General features: G+C 52.3%; 3 protein-coding genes across 3 annotated transcripts; 2 read left to right on the top strand and 1 right to left on the bottom strand.

Annotated features, from left to right (window-relative positions):
• Positions 1–662: 662 nt before the first annotated feature.
• N0V96_003792 (uncharacterized protein) lies at positions 663–1,956 on the bottom strand (the record flags this gene model as incomplete). Its single annotated transcript, XM_053190553.2, has 3 exons — positions 663–1,285; positions 1,447–1,595; positions 1,694–1,956. 3 exons carry the CDS (start codon positions 1,954–1,956, stop codon positions 663–665), a joined length of 1,035 nt encoding a protein of 344 aa, XP_053051962.2.
• Positions 1,957–6,941: 4,985 nt separating this feature from the next.
• On the top strand, positions 6,942–10,434 carry N0V96_003791 (uncharacterized protein; the record flags this gene model as incomplete). Its single annotated transcript, XM_053190554.2, has 2 exons — positions 6,942–6,973; positions 7,068–10,434. 2 exons carry the CDS (start codon positions 6,942–6,944, stop codon positions 10,432–10,434), a joined length of 3,399 nt encoding a protein of 1,132 aa, XP_053051963.2.
• An 8,670-nt stretch (positions 10,435–19,104) lies between these two features.
• Positions 19,105–20,031, top strand: N0V96_003790 (uncharacterized protein; the record flags this gene model as incomplete). The annotated part of the gene is made up of 1 exon (XM_053190555.2): positions 19,105–20,031. One exon carries the CDS (start codon positions 19,105–19,107, stop codon positions 20,029–20,031), a length of 927 nt encoding a protein of 308 aa, XP_053051964.1.
• Positions 20,032–21,003: the final 972 nt, after the last annotated feature.

Genomic DNA, 21,003 nt, shown 5'->3' with positions numbered 1-21,003 from the left:
AGGCAGGCATCTTGCCGCCTCTGATTTTCATCACCTCAACGCATACCCATTTGGATCTGTCTCCTGCGATTATACTATATGCATAACAACCAAGGCAAAAGCGAATGAAGACGAAACTTTTGGTGGAGGTGGGCGGGAACGGGGAAAAGAAAACTAGTGTATCATGATTCACTTCGAATAGCTGGCGTTTATGTTGGGAGGAAAGGGGGGCTTCTTCATCAACTCACTTAGGCCTGGTAAAGCCCAGAGCTTTGCATGGAGCCCGAAATCTGGTGGAGGATGAAACAAACGATGAGGAAAAGGAATGCCTCTCGACAGTGAGCGAGGCAGAGAGCCACGCCACCCTTTCTAGGTAATCTGGGCGTATATCCGCACACAAACACAACCACAAATGTACATATGGCGGAAAGGGGGATGTGCTGATATTGAGAAGAGACTCAATCAAGGCGATAGTACTGCTTATTTCTGATGCTCAGGCCTTGCTTGCTCATGTGCTATGTTTTCTTTCCTTGTGAAGTTACCGGTGCTGTCTTGAGGCTGACATTCCTCACAAAGGCGCTGAGGGGGTATAACGGTCCGCTGAATTCCATGTCGTACCTGGTGTGGTAGTCAAGTCAGCATGCCGGGGGGTAACAACTCCTGATGTGTGGATATCTATAGGCTTACCAGTAATTGACGGCCAGGACGAAGCCTTCTCCGTCTTCTGGGCAGGACTGAGAGACCTTGTGGTACCACATGGCGGGGAGGTAGAGCATGTCACCCGGCTCCAGCGTGACGCGGACGGGCTCGGGGAGGTGAGAGTAGGGCGTCGCGTTGACATGCGGCTGTTCCGGATCCCACGTCGCAAAGGGGATGGTATTTGATGTTGCCGTTTCTTCTTCTTCTTCTTCTTCTTCTTCTTCTTCTTCTTCTTCTTCTTCTTCTTCTTCTTCTTCTTCTTCTTCTTCTTCTCCTTCTTCTGCTTCATCGCCTTTGGCGGCCCGGTCCATATTCAACACCAGCTCACCATCTTTTCCTCCGCGACGAGAATACGTCGCCGGCGCGAGGGCCGTCTCGTTGACGCAGGGATGGCAACAGGGTGGGAGGAGAACAAAGTGTTTGCGACCGCGGACCTGGACGTAGATGTTTTCGTAGTTGTCCTTGTGGAGGGCGGTGACGGAGCGGGAGGCGCCGATCCAGAGGTTGATGGCGTCCGGGTCGCGGTCGAGGGCGATGCGGGCGAAGGGGATGGAAGGGGGTACGTGGGTGAAGAGGGGGAGGTATTCGTTGCGGAGGTTGTCGTTTTCTGGGGGTGGAGTTAGTTGATTTGAGACTCTATGAGAATGAGTGAGGTTTGGATGCGATTGGAGTATTTTCATTGTGACTGCAGTATGAAAGTGTTTACATGAAGACAAGTGAGGATGAGAGTAGGGTGGTGAGAAAGCTGGAAGCGTGGGAATGACATACGTGTTTGAGCATATCTGACTTCCGAGGCCGTATCTTTACTTTTTTCTTGGTTGATTACATAGTTGAGAAACTCTTCGAAGTCCTGATCCTCCTCATGCGGCTTCGCGAAAACGACATTTCCTTCATGGTCGGTTGGAGCGTCTGCATTGCTGCGTGTGAAGAAACCGTGTAAGTCGAGGATCGTGAAAAATCTCACCTCCATCCAAAATGAGGAGAAAGGGCACAGATTTTTTTCTTCAAAACTCACCCAAAAGGTGTCACGGCAACATTCACAGTCTGATCTTTAAACATGCGCAGCAAATAGTCCTTATCCCACGTCTTATTCGACTGCCACGAGGAGGCCGCGCCACGGACGACGAAGGGGGTGTTGCGGGCGACGTAGCGCATGAACTCGAGGGGGCTCGGCTCCTCGTCCAGTTCTTCGATGAGGGCGCCGTTGAGCTCGTTGTAGGTGGTGATGAGCTCGGCCAAGGGGTCCTCCTCTGGGACCGCGTGGTCTTGTGAGGTCATTATTCCCTTTGCCTCTGGTTGGGACGGTGATAGTCGGCCGCTCACTCACTCACGCTTTGTACTGAACAATGACGTAGGTACAGATGGTGAGTGTAAGAATGAGGTGTGTGTGTGGTTGCATGACTAAGGTTGCAGCTGGAGCATTTGCGAGAATTGCTGCGATGGGTCACTTGAGTGCGAGGTTCCCATAGAGTAGTTACCTGCCATTGGGTGTCAACGTTGGACTTGATCTATTTTGTTTTGAACTGTAAATTGAAGCTATCAAATACGTTTAAGAATATCGAATGTCTAAATTGATCCCATGCGGTTTAGATAATTTGCAGTCCCATGTCGTCCAACTCAAAATTCCGCATCCGCGCACCCGCACCGCACCGCCCCGTGTACGCGTGCCAGGCCCCAATATCCCGTTCGCATTCACAGCCGGCGCAGAAAGCGTACCCCGGAATTCGGGCCTACCAAAAACGCAAATAAGAAAGAATGCGATGCTCCCTCCACGTGAGCGCAAGGGTCACCTACCATTGGCATTGGGTTTGGTGAAGATACCCGGGATTTGTCTGCCGAATGCTGCCCGGGCACGGGAATCAAGGGGGGCACGGGGGGTTAAACGCGGGCAGGGCGGGAAGGGGTCCTGTTGTGGGATGGGACTTTGGGACTTAGGTTGGGAGCACGAGGCACGCTGCACGAGGCACGCTGCACGAGGGTCCCGTTCCTTACGGGCCCTGGAGGGGGAGGGATTCGGGAAAGGTGGTGCCAACCGCACAGGGCAAAAGGTAGCGGAGCCAATGAGGAAGACGGCGCGAGTGGGAAGTCAGGCCACTTTGAGCGTCCTCATGGCCTGATTATGATGAGTCCCGGTGATTCAGAGAGCTTACCACGGCCCATGGCCCACGCAAGGTGTGATTAACCCGTGTGTTTGCTTTTGGCATTTGCTGCTTGTCTTCATTTTTTGGGCTGGCGACTGGTAGTCTGGTGCTGCGAGATTGCCCATCTGATTAATTATAGCTTAGGCAGATCTGATTCTGGGTTGGCGGGTGCAAATGCTGGCCAGGGCATTTTGTGGTATATAGAACGGCCTGTCCCTTTCTTTCCGTCTGCTTAGAAAGGTTCTCTGACAACTGTCTTACACCCAAAAAAAAAAAACATCGTGAGGTTATACACCCACAGCTTCTCTGCTAACAACATAAACATCAACATCAACAACCCAACGCCACAGCGACGGCCCTCATATCAGCAGCCACCGGTATCGCTACCAAGGATAATGGGTATCAACCACCTTTCAAGGACCTTGTCAGCCGGTCAGCCTTCGGGCACAAAAGCCTCGTCATCATATTCTTCGATCATCTAGCTCCATCGCACGTCGGCCCCCCAACTCCAATGAGGCATCTATCATGGTCGATCAGGCACCCGAAAGCAGCTCCCCTGACGCGAAATGCTACCCGGGCCACACTTACGAACGTCGAGCTCGCCACGCGACTTTTGCTTCACACACGACACATGCCAGACTGTTCTCGCCAGAAAGCATCCGCGTTCCAGAAGAGCGGGCGATGACAGTGCCTGGCTGTCGCAGCGCCAATCGAGCTCACGGACCTACACCTCTCAAGACCGATTTCTTTCACGCAAACATGGGTAAATTCCCACCCAAGTGTCACGGTCCGTCCACGGGCGGGATGATGGGAAACTTCGACGAGCATGCCCGCTAAAACATGGGCTTCGACCCTTTCGCTTCGCCGGTTCCAGCACAGTCATGTTTCCAGGGTTCTTTGAGCTTGACCCTTTTGAGTGGCATGTTGCCGAAGCCCGCCTAGGAACTTGACGCTTGCAAACCGGCCTCGGGCCCAGTTGAACAGGATGATGGCCGCTCCGAGCTACCCCAACCGAGCGTACCACCACGATACGAGGTTGGAAAAACCACGCAGCTTGACTTACACGGACACACATCCAACAATATTGCAGGAAACACGGACGCCCGGTCCCTTCCAAACAAGCATCATTGAGTTTTCCCCTAGGGCAACTTGGCTGCGGCGCTGCCTGACATTCAAGCGAAGACGAGACAGCAGGTGTCCTCGACGACGTGAAGGAGGGTGCCACGACTCGTGAACGGCGAATCAGCAAAGAAGCGCGCGCCAATGCTCCAGCGGCCAGTTGCTCCAATCCGTGTCCTTCCATCATTACCAATGGAGCCTGACCTGGCTGGCTGGATGGAAAACTGAGAAAAAGCCACCACGTCGGCACCATTATCCGACTGTGGAAAGATGTACGATTCTACTGGACGCCAAGACGAGCCGCCCTGCCGAACCCTTCAAGAAGTCTCCGGTCGGCCCAGAAGTTCCAGGTGGCCCAGTCAGGACCTAGAGAATGAGGAAAAGGAAAAGCCGGGGAGAAGAGCGGAAATGTGACACTCTTCTTCAGTTCTGGAATGTCGCAGAAAGCTTATCAAAGGTCTGATGTTTGAGACTCTACGCATCACTGGCACAGGGTGTTTGTGGGCGGCTAGCCAGAAGCAGCATTCGCAAGACGTTGTCCCTCACCTCTCACTCAAAGGTACAGTAAGGTGGGCGAGAGGGGCCGGCCATCCGGAGTGCTTCCCTCGGAGACACAGAGCGCAGACTTGTGGAAGCCAAAAGGTGCAAGCCAGGTGCTTGTGCTTGTTTCCCTGTCTCTTTATGAGGTGTCTCGAGCTTTGCTTTCATCTCAGGATCCCCCAAGTTTTCCGGCTGCTGTTTAACTTTCATCGACCCAAAATAGGCCCCAAACCGCCCCTCAACTTTATTTTCTTCTCCATTGTTTGATATCTACTGCATACCCGTGGAAGCTTTCCATGTTTTCTGGTCCAGATCGTTCTTCCTCTGGCTGCGTCTGTTTCCCCTCCTCTATGCGGCATGCCATCCATTGGTGTGCCGACACACCGACGCACACCTCGACTCGATACCTGGTCCGGTGGTTTTCCTCGAGAAACCTAACCGTTTGACGTGTTGCTTCTTCTTTGACGCAGGCAGGGCATTGGTTGGTCAAGCTACGGATACCGTGGTAGCTCATCACTAGTGGCCCTCACCCTCCTGCTTCTGTTGCAATGGAAGAAGTTCTTCCCTGCTCTTGGATTTGTCTCACCATCCAAAGACGTGCAGACGTCAGCGCCGGTACCCAGTGGGACGGGGTGTCAGGTTTTAGTGGGACGATCCCCCTATCAGACACCCCAGAGCTGGAGCAGGGACGGTCTCCAGCTTGGCAGTGACGCCAAAACGCCCCTGGCTTGGCCCCCCCTTGCGCTGGCACGCAGTCACTGCTGTATGAGGTCCATGGCTTTTCTTTCCATTCTATTGCCTTTACGGAGTGCTGCTTGCAAGTTGCAAGTAGCTAACAAGTCGTTACAGTCTACTCCAGGTCTCAGAGGCACTCCGAGTACCGAAACATCAGGGCGAGCAGAGTCATCGATTGTCGCTCCATCTTTCCCCCTTCCCCCAGACTCAAGTGCGTCTACGGTTACTTCATTCTTCGACCCTGCAGGTCGCATTTTGAATCTCAGGTTGAGGATGTCTGTCTCCTGTGCGCGTTACAGGGGTTGAAGAGCGCAAGTCACCTCACATTGTAGGGAAAGTCGTCCCATGTTCCCCGACAGATGCTGCCACCAAGCCACCACCATCGGCAGGTTCCACGGTTCCACCTCCCCCCCGAAAGATACCTGCCCAATACTCAGTAGTGTACCGCCGTCTGCCGGTCTAGCTACCTGATCCCTCACCTAAGTCCTAAGGTGGCCACTATTTGTGCCAAGTATCCAAGGTGCGAGGTGAGGGGAGCGCATACACAGTACTCCGTACCTTTACCTAGAGGCTAGAGGGCCACTCCGAGATTCTAGCGCGGTACGGCACGGTACGGACACACAACTAGCCCAAGGAACCTTCTACTAGCTGTGCCTCACACTCTCAGCACCAAACGTCAACCGCGCACATTGCACCTCACCCCTACCTCACATTGGATCGCACCTTTCCTGGTCCATCTGGTGGTGTCGCTAGTCCTGTCTCTGTTCACGTCTCCGTCTCTTCCAGCTTACCACCCACTTACCACCACCACCCGATCGATCATATCGCCGTACCTTAAACTACCACCACCTACGAGGGTACTTGATCCTTTCCGAACGACAGCACTTCCTCTATTTCTCTCTCTCTCTCTCTCTGTCTCTCTCCTCTCTACGCTGGGATCCGCTCAGAAATGTTTTAATTTGTCTTGGCCGCATATTATTTCTCCGCATCCCTCTCGTCTCGACCAAGATTGCATGCACCACACCACCCAGCACCGCATCGCGCCGCACTGCAATCCCATCGAACCACCCATCCACTCACACCGAAGCAGCGACTACAGTCGGCCCTCCGGTGAACATTGACCAGTCTCCTCCCAACCTACCTGATCCGCCCCTCCTCCTGCGACTAACACAATCTTCCACAACGTCTTCCAAGCCTTCGCCCAGCACCAGCGCGACACTAACAATTAGTCTTGTCCTGGCGTTTTTTGGGCCCCGTCGCAGCTGCCCGCCGCCGTCGTTCCATTATTTCACACCTCGACCGACACCCGATCGACCGACCAAACGTGGAACCCGACTGACCACGTCCCATCCCCGTCACGCTTCCACGCAACCTCTACATCAGTCGCCCACATCCCTCCACCAAAAGACCCCTAATCATTGCAGAAGCTTCCTCTGTACCTCTCCCCCGCGTTGAGAGTCTTCCTTGAACCAACGATCCCCCGGTCGGCGCTCCGCATGTTCGATTTCTTGGACCGTCACAACTGAACGCTCAGTGTCGAGTTGAATCATGAGGACGACGACTTTCACTTGCATAACGACGACGACAACAACCTTACTGTCCTGTGCAGTTTAACACTGGATGGATCACAAGCTCAACTAAGCAGCGTCCGCTTCTGCAACTCTGCAATTCCACCTCCCAATTCTTCTGCTGCAGTCGCTGCAAGTCTACTTGCAACCATCGCCGCAGATGATTTGGTATCTTTTGTATCCTTTGCGAGGGTATGGATCTCTTCTTTTCTCCGACCGAGGCTGGTGCCACTCATCATGGATCAGCCCCATTGTAAAATGCATGTCCTGACTGACCTGCCCTCAGAACGACGGAAGCTCCAGCCCTTGCTACGAACCATCCTCTCCGCCGAGCCTTCGCGCGATACGGTCGATATGCCGCGAGACACGTAGTCACGACTCTCATCATCTCCGTCACCGTCGCAGCGATCCTCATATACCCCTTTCCGTTCCTCTACACCTCAGATCTAAGCAATGGCGCCTCCAACTTGCCCCATCATGTGTGGACTGCTGCGCAGCCGCTCAAGGAAAACAGCACCGAGTCTGACGTAATAATGCGCTCCATTTGGGTTCACGGCAGCTACATGAAAGCATTGGACCACGACGTGTTACTGGGCGCGCTTGAATTGCAGGATGAGCTCCTGGGTCCCACCAAAGATTTCAGCCCACGGCGGCCCGTAACGTCCCTTCGGGCCCACGATCCATATGCAGATGCAGATCTTGCCCCTCGAGACCGGGATGCATTCCATGTCGTCAACGGCCTCACCAACCAGTCGTGGTTCTTCTCTTCGCCACTCCAGTACTGGGCCTGCTCCAATGAACGCATAGCTTCCGACTCGGACATCATATCTACCGTTAATGCGCGGAAGACGCAACCGACCTCGGTAAATGTCACTCTGAGACACTCAATAGTCTTCAGCGGCAAGCGCTTCGAAGATCGAAGACTTCTGGCCGCCGACGCCCTCGTTATAACGCTGATCCACTTGCGCGATTCCCCAGTCGGTCGCCAGTGGGAGAGAAAGGCCGAATTGCTCGCAAATCGGATGAAGGACAAGTGGACAGCTTACCCAGCTGACGGGAAAAGTATGGACAGCCAGCTGTACGAGTTCCAGTTCATGCCCATTTCCGTGCAAGACACGGTAATTCTGGCGCTGGCATACGGCCTTGTCGCTATCTACTTTCTCTACAGCCTTTCCAAGTTGCGGGCGGTCAAATCCAAGTTTGGCCTGATAGTCACGGTCTTTGTCCAGATTATCGTCTCCATCATGTCAAGTTTTACTGTCTGCGCCGTTTTCCGAGTAGACTTATCCGGAATCCCGCAAGCGGCATATCCGGTCGTGGTTCTCTCCATGAGCCTCGAAAACATTTTCAGACTTATCAACGCCGTCATCTTGACTCCCTCGGAGAACAGCACGAGTAGTCGAATTAGTCGTGCGTTCGGAGAAACGGCACATGTTGCGCTGGCCAGCTCGGCACAAAACGTGCTCATCTTATGGGGACTGTCGAAAGTGGTATCACCGGGTGTGTCCGCCTTTTGCACATTCGTGGCCGTTGCTATTGTGTTTGACTTCTTTTACTCATCGACCTTCTTCCTTGCTGTTCTCAGTGTGGATGTGCGACGGACAGAGCTCAGTGACGCGCTTGCAAAGGCATCACTGAAAAATAACAGATATGGGCAGGACCAGCTTCCAGCAAAAAGGAGCTGCTTCGAGGCAATGCTTCAGGGCAAGATTGCTCTGTCTACGCGCATCGCGGGTACCGTCATCATGATCACGTTTGTTTTGATTGCTCAGTGGCACTTTTTCGAGAATGACACCTTTGTCCGACTGGCGCGTGGGATATTCAGGATCTCCAGAGACACAGTCAGCTTCAGCCAACCGAAGAACTCACTGCTGCTCGACATTCACCAGGCGCGCAGCCCAACGTCTTGGCTTCGGCTTCAAGACCACGAAAGCGCTCGCGAGGTTATCAACGTCATCAAGCCTAGATCCCACAGTTACATCGCTCGGGTATATGACCCTCTAGTATTCGTCCTCAAGGGTGCGGATCGCACACCCGTCGCGCCCGAGCGCCCACTACTCCCGGCTCTTTATGACTTCATCGATCATCACCTGAAGCACTTTCTCGTCACCGTGCTTTTCATTCTGTCCGCCGTCCGTCTTCTCATGAACTACCTGTTATGGGGAGAGGATGCTGAGTCGAGACGCAACGACGATATGGGAGATAAACCCCTTTTGGCCATTGAATCTTTACCAGAGGCTCATTCCCTGGATGTTGCTCTGATGACTTCGTCATACGACGGACATATTATTTCTGTCGGTCTGGACCGCTCAATTCGTGTTTGGGATGTCAGGTCGGGCGTGAGAGACTACTCGCTGGCCGACATCGAAGCACCCCCCGAGGACCCCTTTCCGGTACAGGCAGTTGCTACGGACAAAAAGTCTAGCTGGTTGGCCTTGTGTTCCCCCCACAAGGTCTTCCTATGGAACTTGGTTGAGCACCGATGGAGCCAGCCGATTCCGGTTGATTTGAAACTTCAGAGGAACGAGAAGCCTGAGGGATTCTTCTTTGGCACGCCGAGTTTTGACTTTACAAGCCCACTTGTGATCGTGCGACGAAACGGAACAATGATACAAATTGTTCCTGGTCAAAATGAGCCCATGGAATTCTCCATCTGCAAGAGCCCTTTGGTCTCGGTTCGTCCACTCGTACAGAAGATCGCACCCACTGGCACCGCGCAGCTGTCTATTCTAACGGCATCGAGAAAAGGCTGCATACACGTCGCGACACAGCAGCGAGACGATACTTGGATCTCGCAAAGTCTCGACGTGCACACAGCCGATGACCGCGGAGCATCCCAGGTAGTGCCGCTGTCGGCACTCGGCTCGTTTCTTGTGGCGAGGTCTAACACAGTTGACCTGGTTGATGCAAAGACGAAGGCGCTGCTTCACACTTTTGAGACGGATCCAATTCAACCGCGGTCCTTGAGATGCTTTCACTCGTCACGAAGAAAACCTCAATGCGGTTCGATTGGGCTTGTGTCATTCGGTATCGCGTACACACATGCGGAGAAAGGCGACTGCGTGATTCACACCTTTACACCAAAGGAAGAAGGCAACGTCATTTGCTTCCGCAATACGAGTTCGCCGCCCAGTCGCAGCTGTAGTGCGTGGGCTGAGACCATTGAGTCGAAGAGGGAGATTATTAATCCAGGGACATGGGAAGCTCTGCCAAACGGGTTCCTCGTGGGCGTCCGGAGGGAAGTGTACGATGGCGGATCCAGCAGTGGCGAGTCGTCTCCAACAACAACCGGTGGTCTCCGTCACAGGATGTATCAAAGGATAGAGAAGCGACCAAACAGATCGCAGGACAATTGGGAGGTATGGGTGGCTTCAGAACTGGGGCGGGAGGAGATCTACGAAACAAGGCCCCTTCATGAAGACTACGAGATGGGTTCGCATCTCATTATTCCGGACCTGGGTCCTATTGTCAAGGTCGGCACGGCATCGGTGGCGGTTGCTTTCGGCAACATTATCAAACTTATCACGGTTGGACACCAGCATTTTGAGGATCTGGCCGAGAACGAGACGGGGGAGTCTCTGCACATTGGCAGCCGACGACGGAAACCGGCAGCTGTTACGCATGCCCGGATGAAGGTTCCGTCATGGATTTAAACTATAAGCGGGAGTCAACTTTGGAGGAGAGGTTTTTGGATTGGAAGGCAATATTTTTTTCATCTTCTTTTTATATACCCATGATCGACAAAAGGGAGTTGGGATTTTTTTGTTTACTATTACTTTGACATAGTTTCGAGATGATACCCCCCATCATGGGAAAGAGGGGGCCAGAATTATAAGATTCCCCATTTCAGCGCATTGTTTTTGGTCTTGGTGGTGGCTTCGTTCCGTCAAGCCTCTGCTGGATAAATTAAGGCGAGAAACCAATCAGTCGTGACATGCTAGTCCAGCGCCCCCCACAGTTGAAAGAGAGGTAGTGCTTCTCTCAAGTCAACAACATGGTAGTTTCGAATGCCGAGGCGTTGCATGATCTAAGGTACCTACCCGCGCAAGATAGGCCCATACTCGAAGAACAATCCACCGCTGAACCACCGCTTCCCTTACCCCAAACAGATTCTCCTTTCGTTTCTCTTTCCATCATTTCATTCAAGTCGCCTTGTATGTGCAGGTTCCGTGGTCCATTGCCAACCACCAGGCGCTGGTGCTCTTCCCGATTGCCCGTCATGATCCGCCAAGTGCCTTGGTACTACCACATACGACCATACCCATTGGAAAACTCGGGATCCCGTCCGCTCTCCCATAGATAAGCCAATGAGGGCCGGATTAGTAGTTGGGTCGGTGACGACCAGCGAATACCTGGTGTTGTATGTTTTTTGTTGAAGTTATTGTGGATGGTGGTGGTGGATATTCATCGTGATGTTTCGTTTTTTGGTGGTGCTGTTGTGGAGTTGGGGCGGTTGTGGGGGTTGGTGGGGGCGTCGGTGTGGGGGGGGTTGGACTTCGGACGTTGGGAAAGGGGGATTGATGGTCAGGGTGTTGTAGTAGGATATATCAAGGTCTTTCTTGATTTTAGTTTGGGGGAGAGAAGTGTCTCGGTTGGCTTGGAGTGTATGTGAGTTGGGAAGGGTATTGTCACGTTTACTCTTACACGCAGCTAATTAGTCTGGGCCTGCAACGTGGAAGAGAAGTCGATTTGATGTAACACGTACCTTTTTCTAGCCATTCCTCTTTGGCTATGAGACTGCCGTATCTTAATGGTTCATGTACCATCTGTCAAGCGATATCGGGATGAGAACGGGTTCACGCGAGCAACGAGCAGCAGAAAGGTACGATAACGTGGACTGTGTGCCTTGTTATCTAGCCTCTGGCTTTCTTGGCCTCGATGTACTATTTCTAGACTATTCAGGGAAACCTCGGGTGGGTAAATGGCAGCGAGGTAAAGGCGACCTTGGACTTCATACTTGATAGGACCAAGGTACGTTTCTTACATGGCAGAACCCAGGTTCCTTGGAATGGTGTCAGAATGCAAGAGACGGCAGGTTGTCTCTATTAGACGATGTCTACCATCTGGAGAAATTTGTGGTATAGCTCAGGCATCGCATTTGTTGAGTTGCGTGAAGCGGCATTTACCGAGAGTTCTCAAATATCACTATCTACTTGGAGATCTCCTTCAGCCTAGGTGGGTGTCCAGCTCTAAGCTAGAGGCACCATGGGAGTGTAAAGGAGAGTGGATACAGTCAAATTTAGGCTGCTGTATATTTCAAAATGTGCCAACTATTGACATTGGCAAGGAATTTCTACTAGGTCATCAGCCACCTTGAACACCGCATCGAGCGAGACCTTGCTTCGTCGCTCTATACTGATTAAACAAGTGAGAGCAAAATCAGCTAGGTACAACAACATCAAAACGGGTCTACGAAACACTGAGGAAAAAAAACACATGGACCAGCATTGACCGAAATGGCAAAAAGAGTTCACCCCCCCCGGTGCTGAACTGGGGGCTACATCTCCGGCGCTCATGCTGGGGGTTTTATGGTGCTCATTCTGGGACTCGAACTCGGGTACTCTTCGCTAAGCCTGTCGTCGAGTAGGCTGGTTGGCGTATAAATTGGTTGTTGACCATGAACCACTCCACCACCCAGCCAGTTTGACCTGACCCCCGACCTAGAGGGCGCCTGCTGGCTGGTGACTGGAATGAGATAGACGGGGCCTATATGGCCTTGTTCGTGGTCAGATGTGAAAGGTACGGAGGAGTGTGAGCACCCTTCTGCTCCTTCCGGATCGGACTTGAGGTACTTGAGGCAGGTAGGATTTTGTGATGCCACCTAATAAATATATAGAGACGGCTATCTGAACAAAAGAGACACCAAAGTCGTTTGTTTGGCTTGATGACTCGGGAAAAGACGAGCGTTATGCTTCATCGCAGTGAGAAGGAAGGGGCCACCGTATCGCCAAAAGCTCATAGTATCTTTATTATCTATCCATATCACCCATCGTCTCTTTTTCCCCATCCCTCAGCACAATTCTGAAAGCAATCAATCCCGAATACTCTAATGACGAAACAGAGAAGGATGATGCCTTCGTTATACTAAGAAGACTTCTGTACTGGCATATGCTGATATCACAACATATCATATATATGCCGTTGTGAGTAGCGATGTGTAACATTGACACATCTTCTTTGCAAGCAGCTAGATGAAAAGTTTGATCTAAGCCCAAGATTGGTAGAGCAAGTGTGAAGAGGCCAGCATCGGCTCAGCCGGAAGCCTCGCATGAGCGAAAGGCCGCCAGTGATGATATTGAAGTCGCGTAGGTTTTATATGGCTGGATTGGGCCAAGATTTGCGTAAATTGCATACCATCGCCATCATCCGTCAATGCTTGATCCACTTACAGAGCGGCGCATGGTTATATGTTTGGAAGATGTTATAGGCACACAGAATTATGACGGTCATGTCGAGTTACTAAAACATTCAGCACACCGTGCAGGTCTCAAACTTTTGGGTTGTGATTTTCAACTATTAAGTGGCGTTCTCTAGGAGGGTGTATCCCGCACTCTCTATTCTCTACATCTTGACTTTGTCTACGTCGTCTGATCCCTTTCATCGCCTGCGAGATGCCTATTCTGACCTCTAAACTTTTTCACCTTTCACAACCCATTATTGACGCCGAACACAGTGACTACAGATAACTCCAGAATCCAAAGAAGGAAAAAAAAAAGCCTTGAAATAGCTTAACGTCTCTGTAAAAAACTCCAAACCTCTACAAAATGACCACCATGTCATTGGGAAACCAGCCAAATGACAACCTCCTAACCCGCCTCGGTCTATGTCATCAATCTACGACAACAGCCCATTACCCATCGAGCTCACTGATACCGCGGCCTGCGGCACGGATACTGATCAGGGAACCAAGTAAAGCACTCCTCACAGGCGTCGTCAAGGCCAATGGTCTGCCATACCTGCCTCTTGGCGCAGGGTTTCTGAATGAGGCTCGCGGGTTGGCAGAAGCGGGCAAACGTGAAGGAGAGGTGCTTGCACGTGAAGGCGTGGGCGTAGTATTGGCACATTATGAGCTTGTAGTTGGCGTAAGTAGTGGTGGGTGAGTACTTGAATATGATGTGATCCGGGAGAAGTGGTTGGTCTCGTGCCTCTTGAGTGTGCTTGAGACTTGGCGCCTGGACGAGTAGCTTTTCTAGTTGACAGATTCTCTTCGACTTGTACGACTTTGCGATTGTCAAGGTGTTTCGGCAAAGTTGCAGCTGAGAGGGTCAAGAGCAGACTTGGGAACGAATGTTGAGGCTGCCTTGTAGGTATCTTGACAGGCATGTAAGAAATGAATGTAATTATGTCGGATCAACGACTACAAGACCCAAGAGATTGAAAGCACAATTGAGAAACACAGACCGAGAGGGCATCTATTTGTAGCCCCCCCCCTATCTTGCAAATATAACAACGTCAGTTCAGTTTGCCTTCGTCGGGCACCAAACCGCAAGCTACGGCGTCACCTCGATCCTACCAGACAACACCGCTTGAGAAGCTGTAGGAAGCCTCCTTCCTCCCCTTAACCTAGATGGAACTCGAGCCGGAGGCGAGGTACACCAAAGAAGCCCAAAAAAAGGAGGAAACCAAACCCAAGCCGAAGCACCGAGATCTACGAAATCTGACAAGCAGGACGCGCGGGCCGCGGGTCGTTCGGAAGCTGCAACGTCCCGCTCCGGGAAGCAAACGGTGGTTACCGCGGCCAGGAACCAGGAACCAAACGACGCAGAGTCTCAAACGGAATCTTTTGCTCTGATTCGAGAAGAAAGGAGAACACCAGGGGGGGGGGGGAGAATGCTTGTCATTCAGCTTCATATGTTGTCCGAAAGACAACTGGCAAAAGGGTGTGTTGCACTGTCTGATGAATGCATCCACGTTCCAAAATGTGTGCCCGACAAAACGTCATGATGTCTCTCGCGCTGTAATGAGGCAAGTCGACACGACCAAGGGGTTGCAGAATGGCTGGCTTATCTTAAACCTCACCCGGCATCGAGGCTGTGATCGTGGCATATAGGGCTACAGGCTCATGATCTCAGAATCGCAGCGTAACGCAGCTCAGAAGCGAGTTCGACCCCGAGTGAGATGACGAGGTCGTACAGTATTGTGGCGGAGTGCGCGACGTTGAGGCTGGCAGAAAGTACGACGGCCGCTCACGCCTGTGTTGACAACACACACCGAGAGGATGCGTTTGTACTGCGACCTCAATTCATTATGTTGAAGACACGTACAGAAGTTGGTAGGCCATGTCACAAGGCACGCTTACACCTGTAGTCTTTGTCTGCACCCACTTACACATAGTATCGCTCGCCACCCCGGAAGAGCTCGCATCATATCTTGACACTTGACAAGGCGGAGTGGAGGTGGACCCATCAAGAGACAAGAAATCGTAACTCCAAGATGACATAGATGACATAGCCGCAAGGAACTGGAGGCCTATTCTTCACCGCCTGTTCTAGTGCTGCCTGTTGCTGCTGCTGCTCACTTCTGCAATGGTCAGGCCGAGCTTCAGTATGTAAGCGGTATGTTGGGTTTCTTAAATTCCTAGAGATCGAACGCCATTCGGTGAAGAATAGATACACAGGGTGGACTGAGAAGGAGGGGCGGCCGCATTGATCATGGCCAAGCGTGAGGTTGGTAATGGGCCATATGCTTGCCAGATCCAGGTTCATTCTTCTAGTCACTATAACAATCCGCGATATTCATCAGCACTCATGTGTTGGCGTGGCGTAACAGTGCGAGGTATTCCCTGGAGCGCTGAGATGGAATTGCCTTACGCGGAGTTGTCAGGCGCAGCGAGGCCATTGACTTATGCGCTGGCACCATTGAGGCCTCTGGGAGGCCGCACATAAGGTCGGCGAATCGCGACTGCAAGTACCAGTAGGGGGATTCCTCACTCTTTGGACTTTTGGTACAGCGAAAAAAGAGGTGGCTGGGATGCCGAGAGTTGAGTCGAGCGGAAAGGGGACGTTTTCCCTGCTTGAGAAAGCGCGCCGCGTTCCGTTGGTTAGATCAGAAGGCGATCAAGAAAAGTTGGACGCTAAGCCGAGAACAGACTAGAGCGACCCGGATAGAAGCTGGAGGGGCCACTGCCAAACGCTGGTGGGTCGAGTAAGCGGTACGTACCCTTTTTTGGTGGAAACATCGTGGAGCACAACTTCACAAGTTATTCCACGACGGACGACTTGTGCCATTTAACCCAGTCTTACTCGTACAAGACGGCATTGTGCAACCTGAATCGGTGAATACACCACGATGTCCGAGCAGCATTTGTTTCGGGACGTGGGCTGGGTAATCTGAAACCCCCAGACTGACAAGGGTGAACAGTCGCACGGGCTATTCATTGCTATTCGAGGGCGAGGGCGATGGAAAGGATATGGTACTCGATAGTCGACATCCGGCCACGTTGTGCGCCTTTGGGCCCCTTGCTTTGCCTTTGCTTGCGTATCCGTAGGCTGCATCAAAGACTCTGGGCACAGCCAGAAGCAGGCTTGCGTGGGGAGCATACAACCGATATCGATTCGCCGGCAGTGGGCCACCAGAGCGCATTGCGCATTTGCGCCTGTCTGTGTGGGCGCATGGCGAAGTCTCAGAGTGACACGAAAGATAGATTCCGACAAGGGAGGAAAAGCAAGCAAATCAGAAATCTAGGCTGATTTGTGCGCATCAAGCGAGATAGCATCTCCCGTGTCTCAGACCGGCGTGGTATTGTTGATATGACGGGAAAAGTGTGAGAAGATGGTCCGGAAGTGAGGATCGTGTAGCGTCGAATTTGGTCGTCTTCGTCGCAACAATTGGAAGAGGCTCCGGTCTGTCTCGAGGGCCGAATAAGACATTGTCTACGTATACTCGTAGTGATAGAGGGTTTTAGTCCGGCCGAGCAAGCTGCTGGTCAATGAAGGATACTCGAAAGTCGAAAGTTGAGACCCCGTGAACCCTTGGGGTAATTAGTTAGCTAGTCGGCTTGTCTCGGAGCGTGTTCCCGCGCGTTAGAAGGAAAGCGCGGCGCTATCGCGTCGTCGGCGTCAATTCAGATCAGAAAGCATCCTAGACCTAGGGTTCAGATGAACGGCGCTTGGTCCTGTAGCGCGGTCATGTGGAAAGCTTGGATGGCGAGTGACTGGCGGGGCAGAAGCACGTCGCAATGCCTAGAGTAAGAACGGATACTCCATACTCGTAGGATAAATCAATGACTGAGGTCAAGTCAGCTTGGCTGCCGTTTGTCCGGAGAGCGGACTGGAAGAGGAAGAATGCCGATGAGAGGAAGAGAGGGCCGGTGGAGGCGAGGCAAGCAGCGCGAAAGAGTGACCAGGAAGGATTCCCGTCTTCGCTCCCACCTTGGTGATGTGTCTGGCTCATTGGGCTTGCCGTGCTGGGGGCCTGGGGCAAGTGGGCAAGTTCGCAATTGAATTGCCAGCGCCAGTTCCCATTTCACAGTTCAAAAGTCAAGCGGGCCGCAGGGATCACGCTTTAGCGCGGACATCTTTTTTACCCCCCGTGTCCCCGTCCAAGTTCGTGGGAAACTGTGCCTGAGCTTGGCTTACGGATGGGATACCTTGACTTGCACACTTGCAAGCCTTGTTCCCACGCTGTTTCCTGCCTCCGTCCAGCTCCAGCTTTCCAGCCCAAGCTCCAGCTCCAATTCCAGCTCCAGACCATCTCTTTTTTCCCTTTCTCTTCCTTTCTCATCGCTCGGTTGAAGAACCTTACCTTTCCATACGAATACTTGGCTTTTTCAGCCCCAGCGTACCAAGCAATTCAAAGCTGATGTCACTCGCGCCCAATCCAACACCCGTATTCACACTCGATTCCACCGCCGGGGTTACCACCTCAATCACCATCAAGCCTTAACTCACACGGTGCGCGCGTCTTCCGAAGGGTGGACAACTCATCTTGCAGCATCTTGCCCCCATCATCCAACCTACAATACCCCGACTTCATTCGCTGCCTCTCGCCTCTGTACGACATCGCCCACGGCCGTCATTGCTGCTCCTACTTCTCATCTCACCTCATAACCAACCGACCCCTGGTGTCCAAAGACTCCATACTCAGGCAACCTATCGCGCAGCCACCATAACCTGTACGGTACCTGTTGGGCGACTTCGTCATTCATCCGTATCAGTACCTCAGGAAGTGCCTCCATTCCCAGTTGGCCTCGGTTCTCCAAGCTCTACACTACCTTACGGCCAGACCGCGCAGCAGCTCTCGCAAAGGCCCACACTCGTTCATGCACAATACGACCGTACGCCCCAGTCCTCTGCGCCTTTGTCTGCAAGCTCTCCTTTAGGGCACATATAACCTGCAGCTACCTACATTACCTTACATTACATTACATCGCCCGAACCCGTCTCAGAACTTACCTGCATCGCTGCTGTTCCTCAACTCGTCCTCAACCACTGTCGAGATGCCTTCATAGCCCGACATCCAACACACTACCTCGTCACACCTCAATTCCACGACTGTGACTGCTGCCAGCCGTCTCATTCCGTCTGATTCCATTTCGCCTACTCCCATCTTGACGTTGACAGACGTTTGGCACCTAGTCCCGCCCCCGCAGCCACGCCCACGCTCACGTCCACGCCCGCTCTTCACCGCCTCCTACGCCGGCATTACCCTTTGACACTCGTTTATTCTCCCAGGGATCGCCCTCGTAGCCCATCGGGTTACCTCTGTCTACGCCTGTCCTCAAAAGGTTTCTCGACGACAATCGACCCAAGCATTGAGCGTTATCGTCATGCTATTTGCGAAAAGACTACTCAATCATTCACCTTCTCACTTGAGCCTCATCCCGCTCTCACTTGAATAATCGATTTCTGCGCCTAGCAAGTTGCCAATTGGTCGACCGATCGGACTCCCTCACTAAGTACTTACTAGTAATGTATTATACCTGTGAGTACTCATTTCTTCCAGATTACACTCAATGCGATCGGTGCCCGTAGTCACTGACAACCGGCATAACTCAGTCTCACCATCAGGCCAAAGATAAAAAAAAAAAAACGTAATCGGCTTGTTCTGTTCCCCGGATATCTTCTCATCCTCGAGCTTTCCGCAGCTCTCATAATTGGCTCATTCACTATTGCCCGCGGCTCACACTCAGCCATTGCCTACGCCATTCTGCTGAGCGGCTCTGAATCAGCACAGAGAACGGCACTCAATTATCATTGGCGAAATTCCGGCGAATCCTAGCCGACTTTCTCGCTCTGGGCTTGCCCCTTGTTCATCAGGACTACAGAATCCGTAATACTCATCTGCGCCATCTCATCCGCCGCAGACGTGCGGACAAACTGCTCATGGCTTCCTCCGAAGTTGACCAGAAGTTCCTCGGAAAATGGGCAAAAACCGTCGAAACTGACAATCCCCTCTTGTCTTCAATGCTTTACAAGATCCTCGGACTCTCTCTAAGCCTTGCAGAGCAACTGGTCACAGCGAAGAAACAGCGTAGACCCGATGCCGCCCGCGCGCCTCAATCTCTCGACCTCATTTTTCACATCATATGGCTTTCGAGAGAGGGCCTAGTGATGCTCCAGCAATATGTGATTCCCATGGTGGGAAACCATACAGAACTCCGGGTATTGGCGTACAAGCTACGAGCATCGTTCTACCACATTTTCGTCCTGTTTCACAACAAACCTGCAGTGTCCACCATGGGCATCGCAACTCCGGACACAATGGCCGGATTGACCCCACCAAGGTTGGACAAGGGCAAAGGACTTGCGAGGGAGGATTGGAACTCATCCCAGGGCTCAATACAGCCCACACATGCCCTCGAAGGCGGTCCAGTGAACCCTCCGCCGGGTTTCGCTCCTCGAACCGGCTCCGACCAACCCGCCGCTTTCCTCGAGCCGCCGAGAGATTACCTCCCCGAAGCGCACAAGTACTTCAAGGAGGCGATTGCCCTAGCTGACCAACATCTCTGGGGATCGCATTCATTACGACTCTCCGTCAAGACTGAATACGCCGCGTTCCTCTACGAGTGTGTGCACGACGCTGACGGGAGCCGAAAATTGGCCAAAGATGCTATATCCGAGGTCTATGAGGCGACCGAGGGCATGGATGACGACATGTTTTCCGATGCTTGCGAGCTGGTCACCGTCCTGGGCAAGATGATGAAGCGAGGGCTTGGGTCGAGCAACAACACTTTGACAAGAGGAACAAGTCCTAGTCCAGCTGCACCTCCAGGAACAACTATGGCTCCCGGCATGGAGAACCCCATCTGAGCGACGGCATTTTTCAATGGTGGCTATTCTATGACTTGGCCAGGAGGTACTCGATTTCACTCGATCTCCGATCACGGGATTCTCTAGAGAGGTGCAGCTTGGTGAGGGTGGTCATATCCTCCTGCTCCAACCGACGGCGAAAGCTATGCTCGGGATGGGCACAATGACCCTCGTGGAATGCCTACACCGGGTTCCCCTTATTCAGGCTTCTTCGATGTGCAAGATTCAGCTCAAAATAACTACCGCTACAGCGATAGAGCGGAGTCGAGCAGGCTGAGGCGGGCATTCTCGAAAACTTTGAGCGCACACAGCATCTCAAACGGCGCATTGGGTGGCACATAATATTACAGCAGACCCCCTTGGATGGTTTCCAGGGCTGCTTACCTGTACTTATATCTTGGATACGGCGAGAATGGGAGGCGAATTGATCAGGTAGGAGTTTTCTACATGCGCCATGTAAGATGGCTACTTTTTGTTATAATAGTAGATTCCCATTGATACCCCATCCTCTGCGGTGGCTGCCGGTGGTGGTAGTCTGCACCTTTTTTCTGTAGGAGCTTCAAAATTTGGGCAATTCTCTGCAAACTGAAATGCTGTAAGATCCAACTGAGACCATTCACAACAACAAAAAAAAAAATTAAAAAAATTTGAGATGCAAAGCAGTTCATGATGAGTATCAGCTATGAAAAAGAGCAAAGGATGGCTGACTGGATATGGAAAAAGGATCCCTAGTCCTCATATGGAGAACTACCTTATTACCCAGAGACCGCCCAAAACACAAAAACGCAAATTACCACCCCATCTATCCATTATCCCGAAACCCCAACCCCAATTTTTGATATCCGATAACCCATTCTCATCCGTCTAAACGAGTTGTTCCCAAACCAAAGTCACGATCAAAGTCTTGTAGACGAGAAAGGTGAGGTCGTAACCTTCGTCGTCATCATCATTCGTCAGTCGTTACTCCCCTCG

Source organism: Colletotrichum fioriniae, assembly GCF_027942845.1.
Source record: "Colletotrichum fioriniae strain IMI 355084 chromosome Unknown scaffold_3, whole genome shotgun sequence".
In the NCBI taxonomy this organism is placed as follows: Eukaryota; Fungi; Ascomycota; class Sordariomycetes; order Glomerellales; family Glomerellaceae; genus Colletotrichum; species Colletotrichum fioriniae.
The sequence above is the reverse complement of the archived record's forward strand: the minus strand, read 5'-3'. Positions and strand labels throughout refer to the sequence as shown.